The following is a 21478-nucleotide window of genomic DNA, read 5'->3' as shown; positions in this document are numbered from 1 at the left end:
TAGAGCAGAACTAGAAAAGATTCAAAGAAGAGCAATCAAGATGATAAAGGGGATGGAACTCCTCTCATAAGAGGGAAGACTAAAGAGGTTAGGACTCTTCAGCTTGGAAAAGAGACAGCTGAGGGGAAATATAATTGAAATCTGCAAAATCCTGAGTAGTGTAGAACAAGTAAAGTGGATCATTTTTTTACTCCATCAAAAATTGCAAAGACTAGGGGACACTATGAAGTTACAGGGAGATAGATACTTTTAAAACCAATAGGAGGAAATATTTTTTTTTTTTCACTCAGAGAATAATTAAGCTCTGTAACACATTGCCAGAGGATGTGGTAAGAGCAGTTAATATAGCTGGTTTTAAAAAAAGGTTTGTACAAGTTCCTGGAGGAAAAGTTTATATTCTGCTATTGAGACAGGCATGGGGGAAGCCACTGCTTGACCTGGATTGGGAACATTAAATTTTGCAATCATCTGGGGTTTTGCCAAGTACTTGTAACCTGCATTGGCCACTGTGAAGACATGATACTTGGCTAGATGGACCATTGGTCTGACCTAGTAAAGCTTTTCATATGTTATTATGTGCAATTCTGGAGACCGCACCTTCGAAAAAATATAAACAGGATGAAGTCAGTCCAGAGGAAGGCAACTAAAATGGTTGGTGGTCTTTGTCATAAAGCATATGGGGGACAGACTTAAAGATCTCAATATGTATACTTTGGAGGAAAAGCAGGAGAGGGGAGATAAGAGAGAGACATTTAAATACTTACATGGCAAAAATGTGCATACGGTGAGGCTCTTTCAATTGAAAGGAAGCTTTGGAATGAGGGGGCATAGGATGAAGAGGAAAGGGGACAGACTAAGAAGTACCATATTTTTCGGACCATAAGACACACTTTTTCCACCCCCAAAAAGGGGGTGGAAAAGGGGGTGCATCTTATGGACTGAATATACCGCGCGCTCCCCCCCCCCCCCCCCGTACCTTTAAGAAGCAGTGGTCCAGCGCAGTTTCCTGCTGGACGGCTGCCTCTCTGTAGAGCGACACGATGCACAATGAAGGAGCGCGACCTTTGCGCTTCCTGCCTGGTTCCGCACCACTCTGTGATTGGCTGCAGTCAGGCTGTTTCAGGCTTTGCAGCACCAGACGCACCTATGTGTAGAGGAGGAAAAACCAAGAAGAAAAAAATTCTGAACCAATTTTTTTTTTCTTGGTTTTTCATCCTCTACAGATGGGTGTGTCTTATGGACTGGTGCGTCTTATGGTCTGAAAAATACGGTAACCTCTGAAAATACTTTTTACAGAAAGGGTGGTGAATGTATGGAATGGCTTCCTGGTGAAGGTTGTGGAGACGAAAAGTTTCTCTGAATTCAAGAAAGCTTGGGACAAGTACATCGGATCTTTAAGGAAGATGAAGGAATAGTATAGGGAATGGACAGGTAAATTAGATAAGCCAAATGGTCTCTACCTGCCTTCATTTTTCTACATTAAATAGTGGTTCTCAATGTACAGTATGTGCTACCAAATTCATGCAGAGTTTCTGTTGTCTTTCTTACACAAGACTCCACATTCTGTGTTTTGAAAAATACCTTGCACATACTGAATGTCCTGATTTAAATGTCTCTCTTCTATTTTAATGATTGGGACCTGAAAATCAGACTTCGCATTGTAGATTGTAATGCAATAATTTATTTGTGAAATGCGTAGAATTCCTTCCATAACAAATCTTTTTTTTTTTTGTTTGTTTTTAAAGAACTGCTCCAAGCAGGTATGCCTTGGGCACTTACCCTGTTAGACAGGTCTGTGAACATGTGTGCTCCAGTTTATACCAGTTAACTTTACAGGAAAGGCACTGGTTGTTGTGTTTCCCCAAGCAAGTTTCACAAGTGCTATGACATGCAGAGCAGCGATTCTCGTCCTTTTCTGTGAAATATCCAGCAGGGCATGTTTCCAAACAAGTTCCATCTGTAGAGGAAACATGACAGACTGTTTCAGCAAAGTCATGCATTTACTCCTCCCATTGCAAGCAGAAAGAGGCCAGCAAAATTTACACTCACTTTGGGACTGAGTTCTAGATGCACCCTGACGATCGGTACGGCCGTGTGGGTCTGCATCGATCTAATTTTTTGGCCGATTCAGAAAGAGCTATTGATGCACTAAAAAGTTTGCATACAAATGATTCACACAGATGTTTGTCATAATCCCCGACTCTGCCGTCCGATGATTGCTGTGAGAGCAACTTTCACACATGCGCAGAGCTGGCAGGGGAAGCCCAAACAGCTGAGAGGTAGGGAAAAGCCTCCTGCCATTCAGCTGTTCTGGGCAGGAAACCTTTTTTTTTTTTTTTTTTTTTATAATGGACACAGATGCTGTACATGTTACACATGCACAATATTTGTCCCATTAAAAAAAAAAAAAAATTATAAGCACCCCCACCCACCAATGACGGCTTTCCCTGATGAACTGGCACTACAAACTGCACCCCATCCCCACACCAATGAAAATGGCAGGAGGAATGCCCACTTCCTCAAGTCCTTAGACCCTTCCTTGTGCATCACATGATGCACCAGAACAGGAAAGGCTCACCATTTTGAAGTGGCAGGCCTACGAGCGGGATGGACTGAGCGTCTCTCCTGCTTCAACTTCTCTAAAAAGATATATGGGGGGGTGTTCAGAGGGTGGGAGTGGGGTTTCGAGGGATATCCGGTAGCAAGAGGGAGTGGGCATCCCTCCTGCCTATTTTGGGGGGAAGAGGGATGTTCGGGGGGAGGGGGGACCTGGTGCAGGGGTGGGGCTTTGGTGGTAGGTGGTCTGACCCATTTAATCTCAAAGAGGTATTCATGATCTTGTTATTAAGACTTGCCAAAAAGAACTTAGTCTTATCCAAATTCATTTTTAATTTAAATTGCATAGTCCATTGTTCTACCTTAGTAAGGACAGATGAGATTAATTGTTCTGTCTCTTGAGTCAGTGAAGTTAATTTGAGGAGAGTGATAGCATAGATAATTAAGAAAGAATACTTATTACCCAGGAACAAAAACATATAAAATTTTGTTTCATAGTGTAATCAGAAAAACAATAAGCCAAACGACAAGTACTTTAGTCAAAAATAGAAATTATCAATTTACTCTTGTACCATTTTCTTACATCTTAACGATCATTAACCACGTGAAAACCTGCCATAACTCTTACAAATATGTTATAATTTACAAGCCCTCACTTATTTATATCACCCACCTCCCTCCCCCTCCCCCAGTATTAATCACTAGACTGATCAGGTGCAAAGGTGTCCTCAAGATTAGTATTCTGTGTCTTTGTGTTCTTGTATCTACTCTGCAAACTAATATAGTGGCTGCTTTCCTGGGTCCTTGGTGTATTTGCAAGACTGTTTTGAATATGCAAATAAATGATTAGAATAATGGTATATGTATATGTGCACATATGCACATAAATGCCAAAATTTCCACTCAGGTCCAGATGCACTAAAGCCAGTGATCGTCGCTAAACCTGTTTTAACAGCTTTAACGATGATCACATTCAGGGCCGGATTAATGGGTAGGCCCATTAGGCATATGCCTAGGGCCCGAAACTGTCAGGGAGGCCTGCTGAAGAAGGGTAAAAAGACGACTCACCTTGCAATTTTTCTTTTCAAATGCATACGACAATGGCAATGCCCCCCCCTCCCCCACAGCATCAACGGCAACATGGCCAGCTCTGCTCCAGGAAGATCCCGCGATGACTGCGTCTGCTGGTCCATCCCCTTCTGCCATCACTTACTTCTTCCAGAGTAAGTAAGTGACGTTAGAAGGGGATGGACTGGCAGACGCAGTCATCGAGGGACTTTTTCTGGAGCAGAGTTGACCGCGTTGCTAACGATTTCTGCTTTGGGCTGCCTTTTGCTAAGGAGCTCAGAGAGCAGAGCCAGAAGCAAGGAATTTTGCATTTGTTTGGAGGGAGCGAGAAAGGAGCTTGGAAGGGTGGTGAAGGGACAGAAAGGGGGCAGGGTGGTATGGAAGGGTGGTGGGAAGAATGGTATAGAAGGGTGGTGGAAGAAGAGAATGGGAGCAGATGCTTATGGAATTGGTGTGCAGGGAAAGAGGAGAGATACATAAGAGGGAAGGATACTGGATGGAATTGGGTTGGAGGGAAATTAAGGGAGAAGATGCTGATGGAAGTGGGGAGAAGAGAAAGGGGAGAGAGACCAAAGGGGGAAGGATACTGGGTGGAATTGGGTTGGAGGGAAAGAAAGGGGGAAGATGCTGATGGAAGTGGGGGGAAGGGAGAAGAGAGAGTGAAATGCCAAGCAATGGGGGTGTGGGATAGGGAAGGGAAGGAGAGGAGAGAGATGCCAGACCATTGGAGGAGGGAAGGGAAGAAGATGGATGCCAGACCAATGGGGGTGAAGGGAAAGATGGAAGGCATACAGTTTCTGGAAGTGGAATAAAAGGAGAGAAGATGCCATATAGAAGGGGCAGACAGTGGATGAAAGGAAGAGAGTGACAAGAAGATGAGGAAAGCAGAAACCAGAGAAGACAAAGATAGAAATTTTTTTTTTTTGCTTTAGGGGACATGCAACACTGTTTCTGTGGTGTTGCATTGTATGCAGAGTCCAGCTTCTTGGTGGTTCAGTTTAACCTTTGGCTATGTATTTCTATTTTATCTCCCCTTTTACAAAACTATAGAGCATTTTTTAGTGCTGGCCATAATGGTAACAACTCTGATGCTCAGAATTCTATGAGGCTGTTACTACCGTGACTAAAAACCGCACTACAGTTTTGTAAAAGAGGGAGGGATTAGTTTGTGATTACATATTCTATACTAGGCGAAGGTGGTTTTCTGTTAGCATTGACTGGTTTTCTGTTAGCATTGACTGTGCAGGATTGATCTGTACTAGTCTGGCTTGTTTAATTTTACAATGGGTGTATTGATGTTGTACTGCTCACTGCAGTATGTAAGATGCTGCTGCCTCTTCTTAGATACACTCTTGTGTGACGTATGGATTGTTACTAAAAATCATGTTTTTCATACAGATGGGGGGGTGTCAAAAATTAAAGGGCCCCGGGTGTCACATATTGTGACAAACCCAGCACCAGCACTAGTCCGGTCCCTGATAGGATCGGATGCAGAAGAGCAGACCAGATTGATTCTGGCACTCACCTTGAGGCTGACCTCCCTTGCCCCCATAACCAAAGAGATAGTGAACTGGAACAGAGGCAGGCAGATTGGCAACAGCAGCCTCCAGGCTTTAGAGCAGCTAGAGAAGCCACGAGGAAGATAGCTGCAGGAGATAAACCTAGGCAGAGAAAAACTGCTGTAGAGCCAAAACCCATTCCCCGCTACAGGCTGAAGGGGATTGGCTCTGATCTGTTTAAAAGCAGGTTGAGTCAAGGAGGGAGGGGAGGAGCAAGTGACGAGGGCGAGTCACTCCCACAGCCCAAGGCAGGAGAGGAGCTGGGGAACAGGGCAGCAGAGGAAAACATGCTGGATTATTCCATGCAGGATTTGGAGGAAATCCTGCCTACTTCAAACTACCAGGTTCTAGATCGTGTGGAAGGCATGGAGATAGAACTGGCTGGCCCTATGTTAGAAAGCCAGACGGAAAGTATGGAAGTTGCATGAAAGAATGCAGCAACTGAGAAACCATTAGTGGTTTGTGTTTCTTTCTTTCTTTTGCTGATGTTTGGTTTGTTTCTGCTGTGCAAACTATGCCTGCAGAAGTTAAGATATGTTTGAACTTTATAAGTATTTTGAGAGTAAGAATAATACTTGCTTCAAACTGAGGAATGGATTTAAAAGCAAGTTTATGAACCTGAAGCTCAAACTGACATAGTTAAGTTTGGTTTTTGGAACTTTAGAAATCCTGCTGTGACTCCCGTTCTTGAAGCTAATTAGATTATCTGTCTCAGCTGTGTGATTTTGCCTGCATGTGTGAGCTGAGAGAAAAGCTGAACTGTTACCAGAGTTTGCTGTGGCTATGGTTGCCTAAGGAGTTTTGATTTATTTTGAATTTGCAGTAAAGCTTTATTTTTGCAAATCTACTATTTTTGTTGAATGACCTGCAAAAGTGATGTTTGTTTTCTGTTGCATACTTTTGACCTGTGGGTCAGAATAAACAACTTATTCTTTCCTAAAGAACTTGTTTTGGCTGGTGATATGGTGAAACCTTTTTACTTACCTTGCATCTCTTAGGCCCAGGCAATTGCCCAGGGCCACCTGAAAAAGTCCTGAAGGTACCCCTGGTTGGAGGGGACACGCCAGAATCCCTGTGTTTGTCACCCGACAGCCCTACTCTGCGGAGGGTTGGTGACAGTTTGGTATCAGGAGTGCGGTCTGTTACCTCTTCAGGTGAAGATTGGGGAGTACAAAGGTGGAAAATTTTTTTTTTTTTTTTTTACTCTCTACTATTGTTTGGTTCATCAGAACCAGGATTATAAATGCTGGTGAATGGAAGCGGCTTGAACATTCCAAAGATATCGGTTCCAGTGTCCGGAGGTTGGCGGCTGCAGGAAGGGTGGATAGCAGACCGGGGGTCAAGGCCATCATCCTGAGCTGGCGAGGAACAAAAGGGGGACCAATAGGTCTCTGAAGAAGGGTGGTGCACCCTGTAATGAGCACGCAGGCGATGATGCATCAGTACCTCTGGTAAGCATATACAACAGAGGGGCTGGTGAAGATAGTTGGGGGAGAAATGATTGAGCTAAAGGTAGCTATTGCTAAGAATATACCTCATTCCTTGATCCTGGGTCAGGATTGGCTCAGAACCAAGGTTAGGGGTGATTATAAGACCCCTACCGGATGCAGGAGGGGGGAAGAGACCCAGATTAAGGGTAGACTGATATTGGGAGCATGGTCTAAGCAATATCAGTTCCAATCCAGGAGGGCCAGAAGAGCAGGGGACTGGCGAGCTAGAAATGGTGGAAAAGAATGGCAGCCCACAATCAGATGGGTACCCTTATCTGAAAAAGCAAAGGCCCCTACACGTGCATATGGGAAGGCTGCAGGATACGATCTTTATGCCGCACAGGAACAACTGATTCCCGCCAATGGGAGAGCCCTGGTTAATACTGATTTACAGTTGTCTCCGCCACCAGGCTCGTATTTAAGGATTGCGCCTCGCTCAGGTTTAGCATGGAAAGCTTCGGTAGATGTAGCAGCAGGAGTAATCGACCCTGATTTTCGGGGTAATGTAGCGGTCCTATTGGTAAATCACGGGTCTGTACCATTCCAAGTACAGCCTGGAGATTGCATTGCCCAGATAGTGTGTGAACGTATATGGGTGGCAAGACTGGAGAGATGGGTTTACTTCCCTGAGACTAAGAGGGGTATGAAAGGCTTTGGGTCATCGGGGAACACACACCCTAGTAAACACGGACAATTGACTGACCAGGATAATATACCTCCTTAAGTGACAAGTAAGGTAACGGAAAACATCCAAACACAGAGTTCTGAAACGCATACTCCGGCAACCTTCCCGGTTCCTGGAGACTCACACAAGGGGGAACACAGTGAGGGGGCTGAATGGAGGAAGGATATGGAGGAATTACAAGCTCAGATAAGGGCTCTGACAAAAGATAAAGAGGCTCTGGGTAAAGAGATAAAGCTGGAACTGGAAGAACAAAATCAACAAAATATAGGGTCCTTTAATAAAGCTCTAGAGGACTTGACCAAGCAACTTTCTCAAGTGGGAGAGCAGGTCGTAGGAAATCAGCAACAGCAGGGTGAGCTTAAAAAGCTTATGGAAGGTTTGGCAGGAAAATGGAAAGACAAGGAAGGTGAAACATGTAAATGGGTAAAGCAAAACCAAACATTTGAAACCCAGCTAGGACAGTATAAATCTCAGTTGAACAGAGTGGAAGAGGTGTTGGGTGACTTACAGGCTCAACTGGAACAGACAAAGGAGGGTGGTATGGAAGAAATATCAGAGGCTGTAGCAGCCTTAGCCCACAGAGTATTCAGTCTAGAGGGGTTGGAGTGTACAAAGGGTTTAGAGGATGGTGAGTCAAACAAGGTCCCAGTGTTACGGTGGCCTGATGACTTCTGTGATACAAGCCCTAGTCCAAGCCCTTTTGATAAAAGAAATAAAAATAGGAAACGCCATTGAAGTTATTTAGCCTGTCACATATTCCCGAGAATATAGGGACTCCTCAGGGTACAAGCGAGGGTCATCCTTTAAGGGTGGGGGAATGTGACAAACCCAGCACCAGCACTAGTCCGGTCCCTGATAGGATCGGATGCAGAAGAGCAGACCAGATTGATTCTGGCACTCACCTTGAGGCTGACCTCCCTTGCCCCCATAACCAAAGAGATAGTGAACTGGAACAGAGGCAGGCAGATTGGCAACAGCAGCCTCCAGGCTTTAGAGCAGTGTTCTTCAACCTTTTTACACCCGTGGACCGGCAGAAAAAAAATAATTATTTTGTGGACCGGCAAACTACTAGGACTAAAATTTAAAAATCCCGTTTCCGCCCCATCTCCGCGAGCTCGGTCCCCACAAATCATCTGATCCCATCCACACAAGCCTCAGTTATGATTTTATATTGAATGTATTTTATTAAAGTATAAAAAGAAACAATATTCTGTAGAATTGTCATTTTATAAATACAAATAATTCAGAGCAAGGATCATCAAAACCCCTGTCTCTCCTCCCCTTCACATATATCCCCTCTACTATCAAGAAAACTGAACAAGCCAAATTATTACAGAATGCTACACAGAAATATCATGCTAACAGAATACTGAAGTAACACATGACAGGAATAGTTTTAGGGGAGTGCAACTAGGGCAACTGCCCCCTGGTCAGAGAGCGCCCTAAGCCAGCTGAAAGCTAAAGAAGCACTGCCTGGGTTTTGCAGTCCCCAGTTATGTCTAACACCAGCTCTAGCAGGATATATATTTCAAATCTGATATATTCTAATCACAAAATAGAAATAAAATTATTTTTTTCTACCTTTTGTCGTCTCTGGTTTCTGCTTTCAATCTTTTTTTCACTCTCTTCCTTCCAGCGTATGCCCTCTCTGTCTCTTCAATCCAGCATCTGCCCCTTCCATCCACTATCTGTCCTCTCCCCCTTCCATATGGTATCTGTCTTCTTTCTATGTCCCTCTCCCCTTTCCATCCAGCTTGTGCCCCTCTCTCCTATTTACATGATTCATTCCAGCTTCACTGCTCTCTTCATTTTTATCTCTCCTACGCCAGATCTATCATCGTTGTCCCTCTGCTTATTTTTCTGCTGACCCCTTCCTATCATCTATCTCTCTACTTTCTCATGCCTGTGTCTCCCCTTCCCCTCCTCTAATCTCTCTGCCAGCTGTTTCCTTCCTTTTTTCATTCTCCCTTCCCTCCTCCTCCTGTCCAGCAGTAACTCTCTTCCCTTCCTCCCCTCCCAGCAGCATCTCTCCGTCTCCCTCTCCAGTAGCAGCTGTCCCTTTTTTTTTCCTTGCCCAGCAGCTTCCCAGATTCCTTTCCCTCCTCCCCTCCCAGAAGCATCTCTCCTTCTCCCTCTCCAGTAGCAGCTGTACCTTTTTTTCCTTGCCCAGCAGCTTCCCAGATTCCTTTCCCTCCTCCCCTCCCAGAAGCATCTCTCCTTCTTCTCCCTCTCCAGTAGCAGCTGTCCCTTTTTTTCCTAGCCCAGCAGCTTCCCAGATTCCTTTCCCTCCTCCCCTCCCAGAAGCATCTCTCCTTCTTCTCCCTATCCAGTAGCAGCTGTCCCTTTTTTCCTTGCCCAGCAGCTTCCCAGATTCCTTTCCCTCCTCCCCTCCCAGAAGCATCTCTCCTTCTTCTCCCTCTCCAGTAGCAGCTGTCCTTTTTTTTCCTGACCCAGCAGCTTCCCAGATTCCTTTCCCTCCTCCCCTCCCAGATGCATCTCTCCTTCTCCCTCTCCAGTAGCAGCTGTCCCTTTTTTTTCCTGGCCCAGCAGCTTCCCAGATTCCTTTCCCTCCTCCCCTCCCAGAAGCATCTCTCCTTCTCCCTTTCCAGTAGCAGCTGTCCCTTTTTTCCCCTGCCCAGCAGCTTCCCAGACTGATAGTGGTTTTCTCCCCTCCCAGCAGCTCTTCTTACTTCCCAGCGCAGCGATTCACGAAGGCAGCCTCGGGTCCTTTGTTGTGTCGCGCCGCCTCTGAGGAAAGAGGAAGTTGCATCATCAGAGGCAGCCGCGACTCAGCAAAAGCCCCGAGGCTGCCTTCGTGAATCGCTGCGCTGGGAAGTAAAGGAGAGCTGCAGAGAGGGGAGAAAGCCACTGTCGGAGGCTCCCCAAGATCTCTCCGGCCCAGCGCACGCTTCCGATGCTGATCTTGCCGGTCCTGCGCGGATCGGCAGGAAGTTCAAATGAGTCAATCTTGCCGGTCCTGCGCGGACCGGCAAAAATTTCCTGCGGACCGGTACCGGTCCGCGGACCGGCGGTTGAAGAACTGTGCTTTAGAGCATCTAGAGAAGCCACGAGGAAGATAGCTGCAGGAGATAAACCTAGGCAGAGAAAAACTGCTGTAGAGCCAAAACCCATCCCCCGCTACAGGCTGAAGGGGATTGGCTCTGATCTGTTTAAAAGCAGGTTGAGTCAAGGAGGGAGGGGAGGAGCAAGTGACGAGGGCGAGTCACTCCCACAGCCCAAGGCAGGAGAGGAGCTGGGGAACAGGGCAGCAGAGGAAAACATGCTGGATTATTCCATGCAGGATTTGGAGGAAATCCTGCCTACTTCAAACTACCAGGTTCTAGATCGTGTGGAAGGCATGGAGATAGAACTGGCTGGCCCTATGTTAGAAAGCCAGACGGAAAGTATGGAAGTTGCATGAAAGAATGCAGCAACTGAGAAACCATTAGTGGTTTGTGTTTCTTTCTTTCTTTTGCTGATGTTTGGTTTGTTTCTGCTGTGCAAACTATGCCTGCAGAAGTTAAGATATGTTTGAACTTTATAAGTATTTTGAGAGTAAGAATAATACTTGCTTCAAACTGAGGAATGGATTTAAAAGCAAGTTTATGAACCTGAAGCTCAAACTGACATAGTTAAGTTTGGTTTTTGGAACTTTAGAAATCCTGCTGTGACTCCCGTTCTTGAAGCTAATTAGATTATCTGTCTCAGCTGTGTGATTTTGCCTGCATGTGTGAGCTGAGAGAAAAGCTGAACTGTTACCAGAGTTTGCTGTGGCTATGGTTGCCTAAGGAGTTTTGATTTATTTTGAATTTGCAGTAAAGCTTTATTTTTGCAAATCTACTATTTTTGTTGAATGACCTGCAAAAGTGATGTTTGTTTTCTGTTGCATACTTTTGACCTGTGGGTCAGAATAAACAACTTATTCTTTCCTAAAGAACTTGTTTTGGCTGGTGATATGGTGAAACCTTTTTACTTACCTTGCATCTCTTAGGCCCAGGCAATTGCCCAGGGCCACCTGAAAAAGTCCTGAAGGTACCCCTGGTTGGAGGGGACACGCCAGAATCCCTGTGTTTGTCACCCGACAGCCCTACTCTGCGGAGGGTTGGTGACAATATGCTAGGTACTAATGACCCAGATATTATGAAAACTTGATATATAATAAGATAAACACTTTCAATATTAAGTATGGTACTGTCCAGTGATATAAAACCAGTGCAGCATAGGCCAGCTCAATCAAAAAATGAAGGAAAAAGCCTCAGAACGGGCCCTCCCACCTCACCAAAATGGCTCAAAGAGGTGGTCGAGCTATTACCTCACTGGCAAAAAACCTTCACTATGTATTAAAGCCTTAAGCTGTACTGTGTTATGCCATTGAAAGTTTAATTTAAACAATAGAGGAAATATTTCCACTTATCTTCACTGATTGAGCTGGCCTATGCTGCACTGGTTTTATATCACTGGACAGTACCATACATATGCTAGGTACGCCACTGTGCTGGGGTTTTGCTTTTTCCCTTGGGGAAAAAAATGACACATTTGTGACATCAGCGTCTCTCCTCTCTCGCTCTGTGCTACTAATTAAAAATAATAAATAGTAATATCATTGAGCGGCAGCAGTGATAAGAGGGGGGGCTGCCATGCAGGGCAGGAGAAGGAGGAGGAGGAGGAGGCGGTGGCTGGAAGTGACACAGGGTGCAGTTCCGCAGGCTACTCTGGGGAGGACTAGATTATAAAGTGAATCCTGCGGTGGTGTCTTTGGATGGTTACAGTCCAAAGATCGAGGCGAGCTGCAGGTATGCGAGGCTCTGCCCAGGGATTGTGTCACGGGATCAGTGGAGGGCGGGAGCCACAGGCAAGTAGGTGCTCCTCCTGTCTAGGGAATGCTGGCTGCAGACGGGGTGGTGGACAGGGACGTCGTGTTTAATATAGTAACATGATAAATGAAGGCAGCTAAATACCTGAACGGTCCATCCAGTCTGCCCATAAGTTATACCCATTAAAAAATACCTGTTACTATGAATGTCTGTGTGTATATGTGTGTGTTTCTACATGGGTTTTGCAGCAGGTGAAGCTGTGCATGTTTGATACTCACTGAGAATATAGTGGTTGGCAGGACAGCCAAGGCACTGCTGCTCACTGGGACCCATGCAGCGAGCACATTTCTTGTGACAGGACAAGCAAACTCCATTTTCATTCAGGTACTCTGTGAGAGCACAGTCCTTGTGTGCCACACACTGGTCCTGGCTGTTTTTCACCAGGCCCTTCTTACAGGTGATGCAGCTCTTAGGAGAGGAGCAAGTCCGGCAGGTCTGATCACACTCTGCAAAGTGAAATGCAGCCACAGTCAGAACCACCTCCCACTTGTGAGTAAACCTGAACAGCTCTAGGAGTACCTATGGGTGAGCCTGGGAGGACCCTTTCACTTTCATCTCAGGCCCTCTAAGCTAGGGTTACCATATTAAAAAAAAAAAAAGAAAACACCGGACACATGACCTCGCCCTATTCTGCCTCTAGCCCTGCCCACTTTTGCCTTCAGCCCCACCCCCAGAAGTCTGCCTCTCTTTGCTATGAGCTCCGGCTGTGTCTAGAGGGCCTGGAGAATGCATAGATGAGTGTGACATCATCCGTGCATGCTCAGAGGTTTTCCGGGTGCGGCCCAAGCTTGTAGGGGCTGTCCAAAACCCGGACAAATGCCAGGTTTTGGAAAGTCCATCTGGGAGCCTGGACTGTTCTCTAATAAAAGAACATGTCTGGGTTTTCCCAGACGTCTGGTAACCCTATTCTAAGCTGTAGGGGAGTCCTCCAAATGTATTGCTGCCAGTGGGGATTGGTGCTCCAATATTGGTGTTTCAATAACCAAGGGCAAATAGACTGTCAGGAATCCTGACAGAGTTTGTATGTCCCTCACCACTGAAAACGTGATAGTGAAACAGCACCCCCCCCCCCCCCCCCCCCACTGGCAAGTCTGTAGGTGAAGGACTCACAAACAGCTTAGTAGAAACTGTGCCTCAGGCCCATCCAGCAATGGCACTCCATTCATTTTGCTGTTGGGGGATCCTTAAGCCATGCTAGTCGAAGACACAGCAGCCCATCAACTCCTTCAGAAAACCACAGCAGTCAGCAGCAGCACTGTGGACCTCCAATGCCAGCCCTGCCATTATGCTCAGTTCTCTCAAATGATCAGTTCATGCACAAGAACTGAGTATGCACAGATGGCCAGCAACAGAGGTTCAGGGTGCTGTAATGGTTTTCTGAAGTGTGTTGATGGGCTGCTGGGTCTTCATTTGGTGGGGCTTGGGGGATCCCCACCAGCCAAGGTATTTCAGTTTTGGGAGGGAGAGGAGTGGGGGAGCTGAGGAGGGGGGAGCAAGAGAGCAAGAAATGGGGAGATGAAAGGCAGGAGACTAGGAAAAAAATGCATGCCCATCCAACCTTGGTCCACACCAAAATTGCCTTCTGGCCATACTCCAACAGTAAAAAAAAAAAAAAAAAAAAAAAGCAAGCATCAGTCTACTTTAGTAGTGGCTGAATGTTCATTGAAATAAGAAATAACTCATCTGACAGCAGATAAAGACTAGTTGATCTGTGCAGTTTGCCCTATTATTTTAATCTACAGTATGCTGCTAAGGGTATATCTTGGCTGTCCATTACAGAAACTTAGCTGCTGTTAGGACATCATTCTCTAGCCAAGTTAATTTGGTGTCTTACTTTTTGGGGTCTGTAACATCATGGATAGATGAGCAAATATTCCCACACTTAATCCAGGACCCAGCCTCCTCTGTGTACCCTACCACTGATCTTTTTAATAATCTAAATCAGTGCTTCTCAACCCTCTCCTAGAGGTAGGGTTACCAGACATCCCGGATATGTCCTCCTTTTCAAGGGCAGGTCCAGGGGTCTGGATGACTTTTCACTTTGTCCAGGTTTTGAAAATCTTCCAGCTAGCAGTGATGTCAGGACGGCATCTGTGCATGTGCGGATGCAACGCAGTAATGTCACGTGCATGCACGTGACATCACCACGTCGCACCAGTGCATGCGCAAATGCCCTTCCGACAAGCAAACAGGTTGAGAGGGGCGAGCCTGGGGCGGGGCTGGGCTGCGGGCGGAATGGGGGCGTGATTTGGGCAGGTGGAACTTGGTAGTCCTGGGGGCGGGAGCATGGGTCCAGATTTTCAAGCTGGAAAATCTGGTAACCCTACCTAGAGGCAATCTTAACTCATTAGAATTGCTGGAATTAATTTGCAAGAGATTGATTTGCCTACAGTACCCATTTATTTCATGCATTCTCAATGTGGGAATCCTGAAAACCTGACTGGTTAGGATATGAATCCAGGAGAGAGTTGAGAAGCTCTGGCCTAAACAGCTACTAGCTCTAGTGGAGGACGTTGGCCCAACTTTCACTGTGGACTATTCCTGACCACCATCAACCTAACAATCAAGTTTCAAGTTTATTTATACATTTGATGAATCGCCTATTAAAATTGCTAGGCGATGTACATAATCCAAGTAAAAAAAACAGAGAAACTAACATATTAACAATATAATTACATAAAATACATACTTGAGGTGGGAGGAAAGAAATTAAAAAGTTACAATCTTGAGTTTGGTAAAAAAAGGTAAAAACAAGAGGTAAGGGGTTAAAAAAACCAAAGCACAGTTTAAGAAGTATTACATTACATTACATTAGGGATTTCTATTCCGCCATTACCTTGCGGTTCAAGGCGGATCCCTAAAGCAAATAAAAATTTCAAGTATTAAAAGCATCATTAAATAAATAAGTTTTTAAAAGTTTTTTAAATGTTACGATGTCGTGTTCTGTTCTAATATACTGAGGAAGGGCATTCCACCATTGTGGTCCCATCACTGTGAACATGTCTGATCTCCTTGTCCCTATGATTTTCAAAGAGGGTACAGAAAGTAGATTTTGATCAGATGATCGAAGTGGACGTTGGGTATTGTGTGGGATTAGTGATCTAGAAATAAATTGTGGTTCATTGGATGCTAAAGTTTTGAAAATGAGAAGCATTATTTTGAACATAATCCTATGGCCGATTGGTAGCCAGTGAGCGTCTTTTAGTAGTGGGGAAACGTGGTCATATTTTTTCGCGTTATACATTAATTTTATGGCCGTATTCTGTATTAACTGTAATCTCCTTTTTTCTTTCTGTGTAATGTTGATAAGTAAAGCATTGCAGTAGTCAATTTTTGATATTACTAAGGAATGAATAAGTATCTTTATTGAAGTTGAACTAAGAAATTTGGCGATTGAGCGAATCTGACGTAATTCACAATGTCAACCGGTTGGTTTCTGAGGTACTGTAGCCTGTTGTATTACTTGGCCATGGTTTTTTTCCTCATACTACCTCTTCCCTTAATTCTGCTCTCTCTTGAGAGCAGGAGGAATTGTCAACACTGCAACCTTTAACCCAGGTCCTAGAAAAGTCCTCTATATGCAGAGCTTTTTTGGAGGAGGTACTCAGGGGTTTCGAGTCCTGGCACAATTTCCATTGCTTGATAAAAACGACCCATGGTGCCTATGGGCCTCTTCTATCAAACTGCACTAGCAGTTTTTAGCGCAAAGATCTGCACTGAATTGCTCATAGGAACTCTATGAGCATTGGGAGCAGCGCGGGCAATTCGCTGCGGCTCACCGCGCTATAAACTGCTAGCGCAGTTTGATAGAAGAGGCCCCAAGTACTGTGTTTTCATGGATTCTATGGGTCTCTCAATGATCACCCCGCTCCTGAAGAACGGTCTGGTATTTGAGTAACAGTACCTTTTTGTGCAAGAAAAAGAATGCACTGTCTATATGTATCCCAGCATGCTTCAAGGCATTCATCACTTTCTCCATAAAGTAGAATTCTAATGTGGTCTCCATGGATATCTCAAAATCACTTCTCAAACATTTAAAGGGCTTTCAGAACACAGCTACTTACATACTATGGTACGTCTCTAACCTCCTCTTCTACGAAGCCGCACTAGTGGCTGCCATGTGGCAACAGCCCTGAAGCCCTTTAAATCTCTATGGGCTTCAGGGCTGTTACCGTGCGGCTTTGTAAAAGAGGGGGTAAGTTTGCTCATGCTACATCTTTGTTCATGCAACATCATTGTCTCAGAATTCCATTCTGGATGTAGTTTAAAGTCCTTAAATTAGTTCACAAAATCATATACTCTGTAAACCCCTCTTATTTAACATCCTTGGTGACGCCCTTTTCTTCCTCTGACTTTCTTTGATTTTCTATCAAATTTTGGCTTGTGGTTCCCCATTCTTCTTTTATCAGGCCAATATAGCAGAACATGTTTCCCTTCCAGCTCCAACTTGAACCATCTTTTTTAACATGCAAAATAAATAAATAATATTGGTTACTGTACCTTGGCAGTCTGCAGTCTCCTGTTCATAGTAAGTCCCTTCTGGGCAGTCTCTGAAACACTCTCCATCATACAGCACAAATGAACTGCTGGTGCACTTCAAACAGTCATCGGAGTCTGGACCGTCACATTCTGCACATTGATGGTGACAGGGTGAGCACTGTTGGAAGTCTGCGTAAAATCCAGCAGGACAATCACGCACGCATTGATTGTTGTACAGGAAAAAGTCAGGGCTGCAATCTGCCAGGGAAACAAAATCTGCCATCAGCAACAGTTTATTTGAAGCAATCATTTTCTCTGGTTTGTCGTATGTACTGAGATATGTAAATAGCAGTATCAAAAATGCTACCCAAGTTCCCAGGTTAACAAAGTTGAGATTTTGTTCATATTCACACTATATTATATGCCCATTTTATAACAAAGGTAAATTCTATCCTCCAAATTAATGCCTGCAGATATTTTGCTATGCCAATTATTTTGTTTGAGAACAAATCCTTGTTATTGATTTTATATCCTTTTTATTTCTTTTTTTTGTGTGGGCTGTACATCACTTAAAATTTTTAATTGCACGATTAATTAATTTCATCCTGCATAGCGCAATATATACGTACATAGCAATGTAAATTCTCAAAAGTGACACATTTCAATTCAATAGTCCAACAGAAAGGCAGTATATAAAATCCCATTATCCCCCTTACTAAACTAAAAATAAAATCATTTATCTTACCTTTGTCGGTTAGTGATTTTATATTTCTAATCAGCTCGTTCCCCATCTCTGGTTCTTCTTCTTGTGCTTTGTCTATAAGCTCTTTATCTTCTCTTTATTTCCTACCCTAAATCCATCTTTCACAATCGTTTCTTTCATTTTTCTTCCTCCTTTTCAAATCTATCTATGCTCTCTCTTCTCTTCCTTACCATCTATGGGCACCATCATCTCCCTCCCCTTCCTTTCTGTTCCCTTACATGGGTACCCTCTCTTCCCTTCCCTCCCCTTCCTCTTTCTACCACTCTGTACTTACCATTTCTCTCCTTCCCTCCTCTTTGTCTTGATTTTTCCATCCCATTTCCAAAATTTGGCTCTCTCAAACACCACCCTACTTCTCTTCCCCGCCCCCCCTCCCCCGCTCATGTTTTGTTTCTCTGTCAATGCACAAGCATCTTAACTGTTTAAAGTCATGTTTGAACTCTAAACAGTTAAGATAAGTGCATTAAAGAAGCTGATTGTCATTATAAGTGTTTAAGTGGGTAATGCACGAGATTCAAAAAGTTTTTTCAATCAGCCACAAGAGGTTTTTGACCAGTGATCGAGATCCTGTCCTGCTTTTGACCACTTTGTGAATTCATATTCTATGTGGTGCAGGCATCTGAGGTCTTTTCCTCTTGTTTAGTTAATTATATTTATTATAGTTGTGTGTTGAAACCTGTTTTTATGCATAAAGTTATTAATTAACACATTAATAATGTTATAATGTATTAATTGTTCAGCTCTAGTTTGTTTACATTGTTGTTTGTTCATTTCATTAATGTAAAACAAAAATACAACAAACAAAATTTTTAAAACTAAAGTCACAACAAAATTAAATAAAAGATCTTAGACCTAGCCAACTGTAAAAATAAAACTGAAAAAAAAGAATCCTCCAGTGCCCTCTCCCACCCCTCAAACCTCTTAGCTCATCTGTTGACCCGTGAAGACTAACAGACAGAATTAATCCCAAGTTTTTCCAACATTTCTATTAAAGTAGTAGAAAATGGTACAAGCCAATTCAAGTGAGAGCAAATATAGAACAAAGTATAGGGCAGTGATTCCCAACCCTGTCCTGGAGGACCACCAGGCCAATCGGGTTTTCAGGCTAGCCCTAATGAATATGCATGAGAGAGATTTGCATATGATGGAAGTGATAGGCATGCAAATTTGCTTCATGCATATTCATTAGGGCTAGCCTGAAAACCCAATTGGCCTGGTGTTCCTCCAGGACAGGGTTGGAAACCACTGGTATAGGGAACAGAAACCCCACGTAAATTCCAACCAAGAGAGAACAAGTGGGGAGTGGGATAGAACATGTCAACCTTGAGACAAACAATCTTTCTATAAATTCAAAATAAATACAGAAACACATGAACAAAAATATATGTATAAAAAGTCCTATGAACATGATGTCCTTATTTTGAAAGGATCTAGCTGATGACCCAACACAGTCCGTGTTTCGGCCCTAAGGTAGAGGCCTGCTTCAGGGGTGTATCTATTGGTCCACTAGGTGTCACTCCAGTGCTGGGAATACAAACTTTAAAACAATCTTTAAAAAGACAGTAAGCATATGCGATACTCATAGAAAAGCCCAAAGAGGAACTCAATCAACAGGGTACACAGAGGTCTCCAGCCCAGGACTTTTTATACATGTGTTTTTATATTTATTTTGAATTTATAGAAATAAAAGACTGTTTGTCTGAAGGTTGACGTGTTCTATCCCACTCGCTCTCTCTTGGATACAAGCCTATTCAAGGCCAACACATTTCATTGTATGGTATTTATACATAATATTGATCAGTGCCATTTTTATTACCACTATATCAACAGGTCATGAAGAATAGGGAATCATATCTGTTTATTTATTGGGTTTTATTAATCACCTTTTCATGAAGAGATTCATTGAAAGTGGTTTACAATACACTGAATAGTATCCAGGTAGTCTTTAGGTATTTTTCCTATCTGTCCCGGCAGGCTCACAATCTAAGTGTGGTACCTGGGGCAATGGGGATGGGGGGGGGAGTTAGGTATCTTGGCCAGGGTAACGGGGAGCAGGCTGGGATTGAACTCACAGCCTCAGAGAGTGGAGGCAGCAGCTTTAACCACTAAGCCACTCCTTCCCTCTAGGACAGTGAAGAATGTTCACCTGTCAGTGGATGGGTTAAGAGATTTAGCTGGGGACTATGGGGGAAATGCATTTTTAACAGTGTTTATCCCAGTGTTCTCAAACATGCGGCCCGGGGACCACATGCGGCCCATCAGGTACTATTTTGAGGCCCTTGGTATATGTATCAAAATCACAAAAGTAAAATAAAACAGTTTTTTGATCATATGCCTCTTTAACTATAAATTACAATATTATTATTAAGACTTAGCCAAAAGGAAAGATTTATAAACTATAAAGAGTTTTACCTCATGCAAAATTCTCATTTCTTTAATAAGACAGTAACTATTTTTTCTGAGGCCCTCCAAGTACCTACAAATCCAAAATGTGGCCCTGCAAAGGGTTAGAGTTTGAGATCACTGGTTTATCCTGAGGTTTATTTTGAAAATAAAAGTAAAAATTGCAAAATTTTTGTTTTTAAAACAAAAAGAAACAAAATGGCAAATGCCATTAAAAGAGTCGTCATGATATCCACTGAAAAGCACATCTCTATGGGAAACTGTTTTTCTTGTGCTTAGCCAAGTGTCCCTAAAGAACGACTCTGTACCATATATAACACAACCAAGCTCCCACAGCTGTCTAAACCAACACCACAGTGCATTCTGCTGCAGTGTCAAACTAATTAAACAGGAAGCTCAGGAGAACAGAGATGCAGTGGCCACATAACTCCTTCCTGAGCAACACTGCCAGACCTAATTAATCTGTAACTTCTTAATTAGTATGTCTTGGCATAACTAACAGACCTGGCAACAAATCTTTAATATGCAAATAGCACATTGCCTAGCTTTTCTCAATGTTTGTTTGTTTTTTTTAATATAGAAAAATATTTCAGCTTACCAATCTGGAGCATATAATGAATTCCGGAACTTGGAGGCTGGATGGTAGCTGGCTGACAGTTGAGCTCCCTCCTTTTAAACAACACTTCTTCATCTATTTAATTATTTAATTATTAAAAACACCAGCAGGAGTTCCTGGGGAGAGTTGAGCGTGGGAGCCCTCGCTCCACCCCTCTCCCAGACCAGCGGGGGACCCGAATTTAAAAATCTAAAGCGCCAACGGCGCACAGCCTTTACTGGACCCCCACCTGCCACCAGCAGGAGTTCCTGGGGAGAGTTGAGCGTGGGAGCCCTTGCTCCGCCCCTCTCCCAGACCAGCGGGGGACCCAAATTTAAAAATCTAAAGCGCCAACGGCGCACAGCCTTTACTGGACCCCCCTCCAGCCACCAGCAGGAGTTCCTGGGGAGAGTTGAGCGTGGGAGCCCTTGCTCCGCCCCTCTCCCAGACCAGCGGGGGACCCGAAATTAAAAATCTAAAGCGCCAACGGCACACAGTCTTTACCGGACCCCCTCCAACCACCAGCAGGAGTTCCTGGGGAGAGTTGAGCGTGGGAGCCCTTGCTCCGCCCCTCTCCCAGACCAGCGGGGGACCCGAATTTTAAAAATCTAAAGCGCCAACGGTGCACAGCCTTTACTGGACCCCCTCCAGCCACCAGCAGGAGTTCCTGTGGAGAGTTGCTCCGCCCCGAAGCCCAGAGACTCTCATCGCTCTCCTAAGAAGCAGCTCCCTGCCTTCGGGGCTGCTCCTCTCTTCGGCCCGGTGACTTCGGGTAGCGTGGGAGCCCTGCTCCGCCCCTGAATTCCCCTGCTGGACCGAGTTTTCTTCAAGAGCAGCACCTCTGCCATCGGGTGCTGCTCCTCACTCCAACCGCCACTTTGGACCGCGTGGGAGCCGTTGCTCCGCCCCCGAAGCCCAGAGACTCTCATCGCTCTCCTCAGAAGCAGCTCCCTGTCTTCGGGGCTGCTCCTCTCTTCGGCCCGGTGACTTCGGGCAGCGTGGGAGC

General features: G+C 44.5%; 1 protein-coding gene across 2 annotated transcripts in view; it reads right to left on the bottom strand.

Annotated features, from left to right (window-relative positions):
- The window catches only part of PCSK5 (proprotein convertase subtilisin/kexin type 5), a 767735-nt gene that overhangs the window by 28342 nt on the left and 717915 nt on the right, over window positions 1-21478 (bottom strand). For both annotated transcript variants that reach the window (XM_033926861.1, XM_033926868.1), the window contains 3 exons: window positions 16733-16969; window positions 12451-12678; window positions 1780-1957 (listed from right to left, as the gene is read on the bottom strand). In XM_033926861.1, coding sequence (XP_033782752.1) covers window positions 1780-1957; window positions 12451-12678; window positions 16733-16969 — 643 coding nt within the window. The remainder of the gene's footprint in view (window positions 1-1779; window positions 1958-12450; window positions 12679-16732; window positions 16970-21478) is intronic.

Source organism: Geotrypetes seraphini, chromosome 1 (assembly GCF_902459505.1).
Source record: "Geotrypetes seraphini chromosome 1, aGeoSer1.1, whole genome shotgun sequence".
NCBI classification, from domain to species: Eukaryota; Metazoa; Chordata; class Amphibia; order Gymnophiona; family Dermophiidae; genus Geotrypetes; species Geotrypetes seraphini.
Note: the sequence above shows the minus strand (reverse complement) of the source record. Positions and strands in the feature narration are given on the sequence as shown.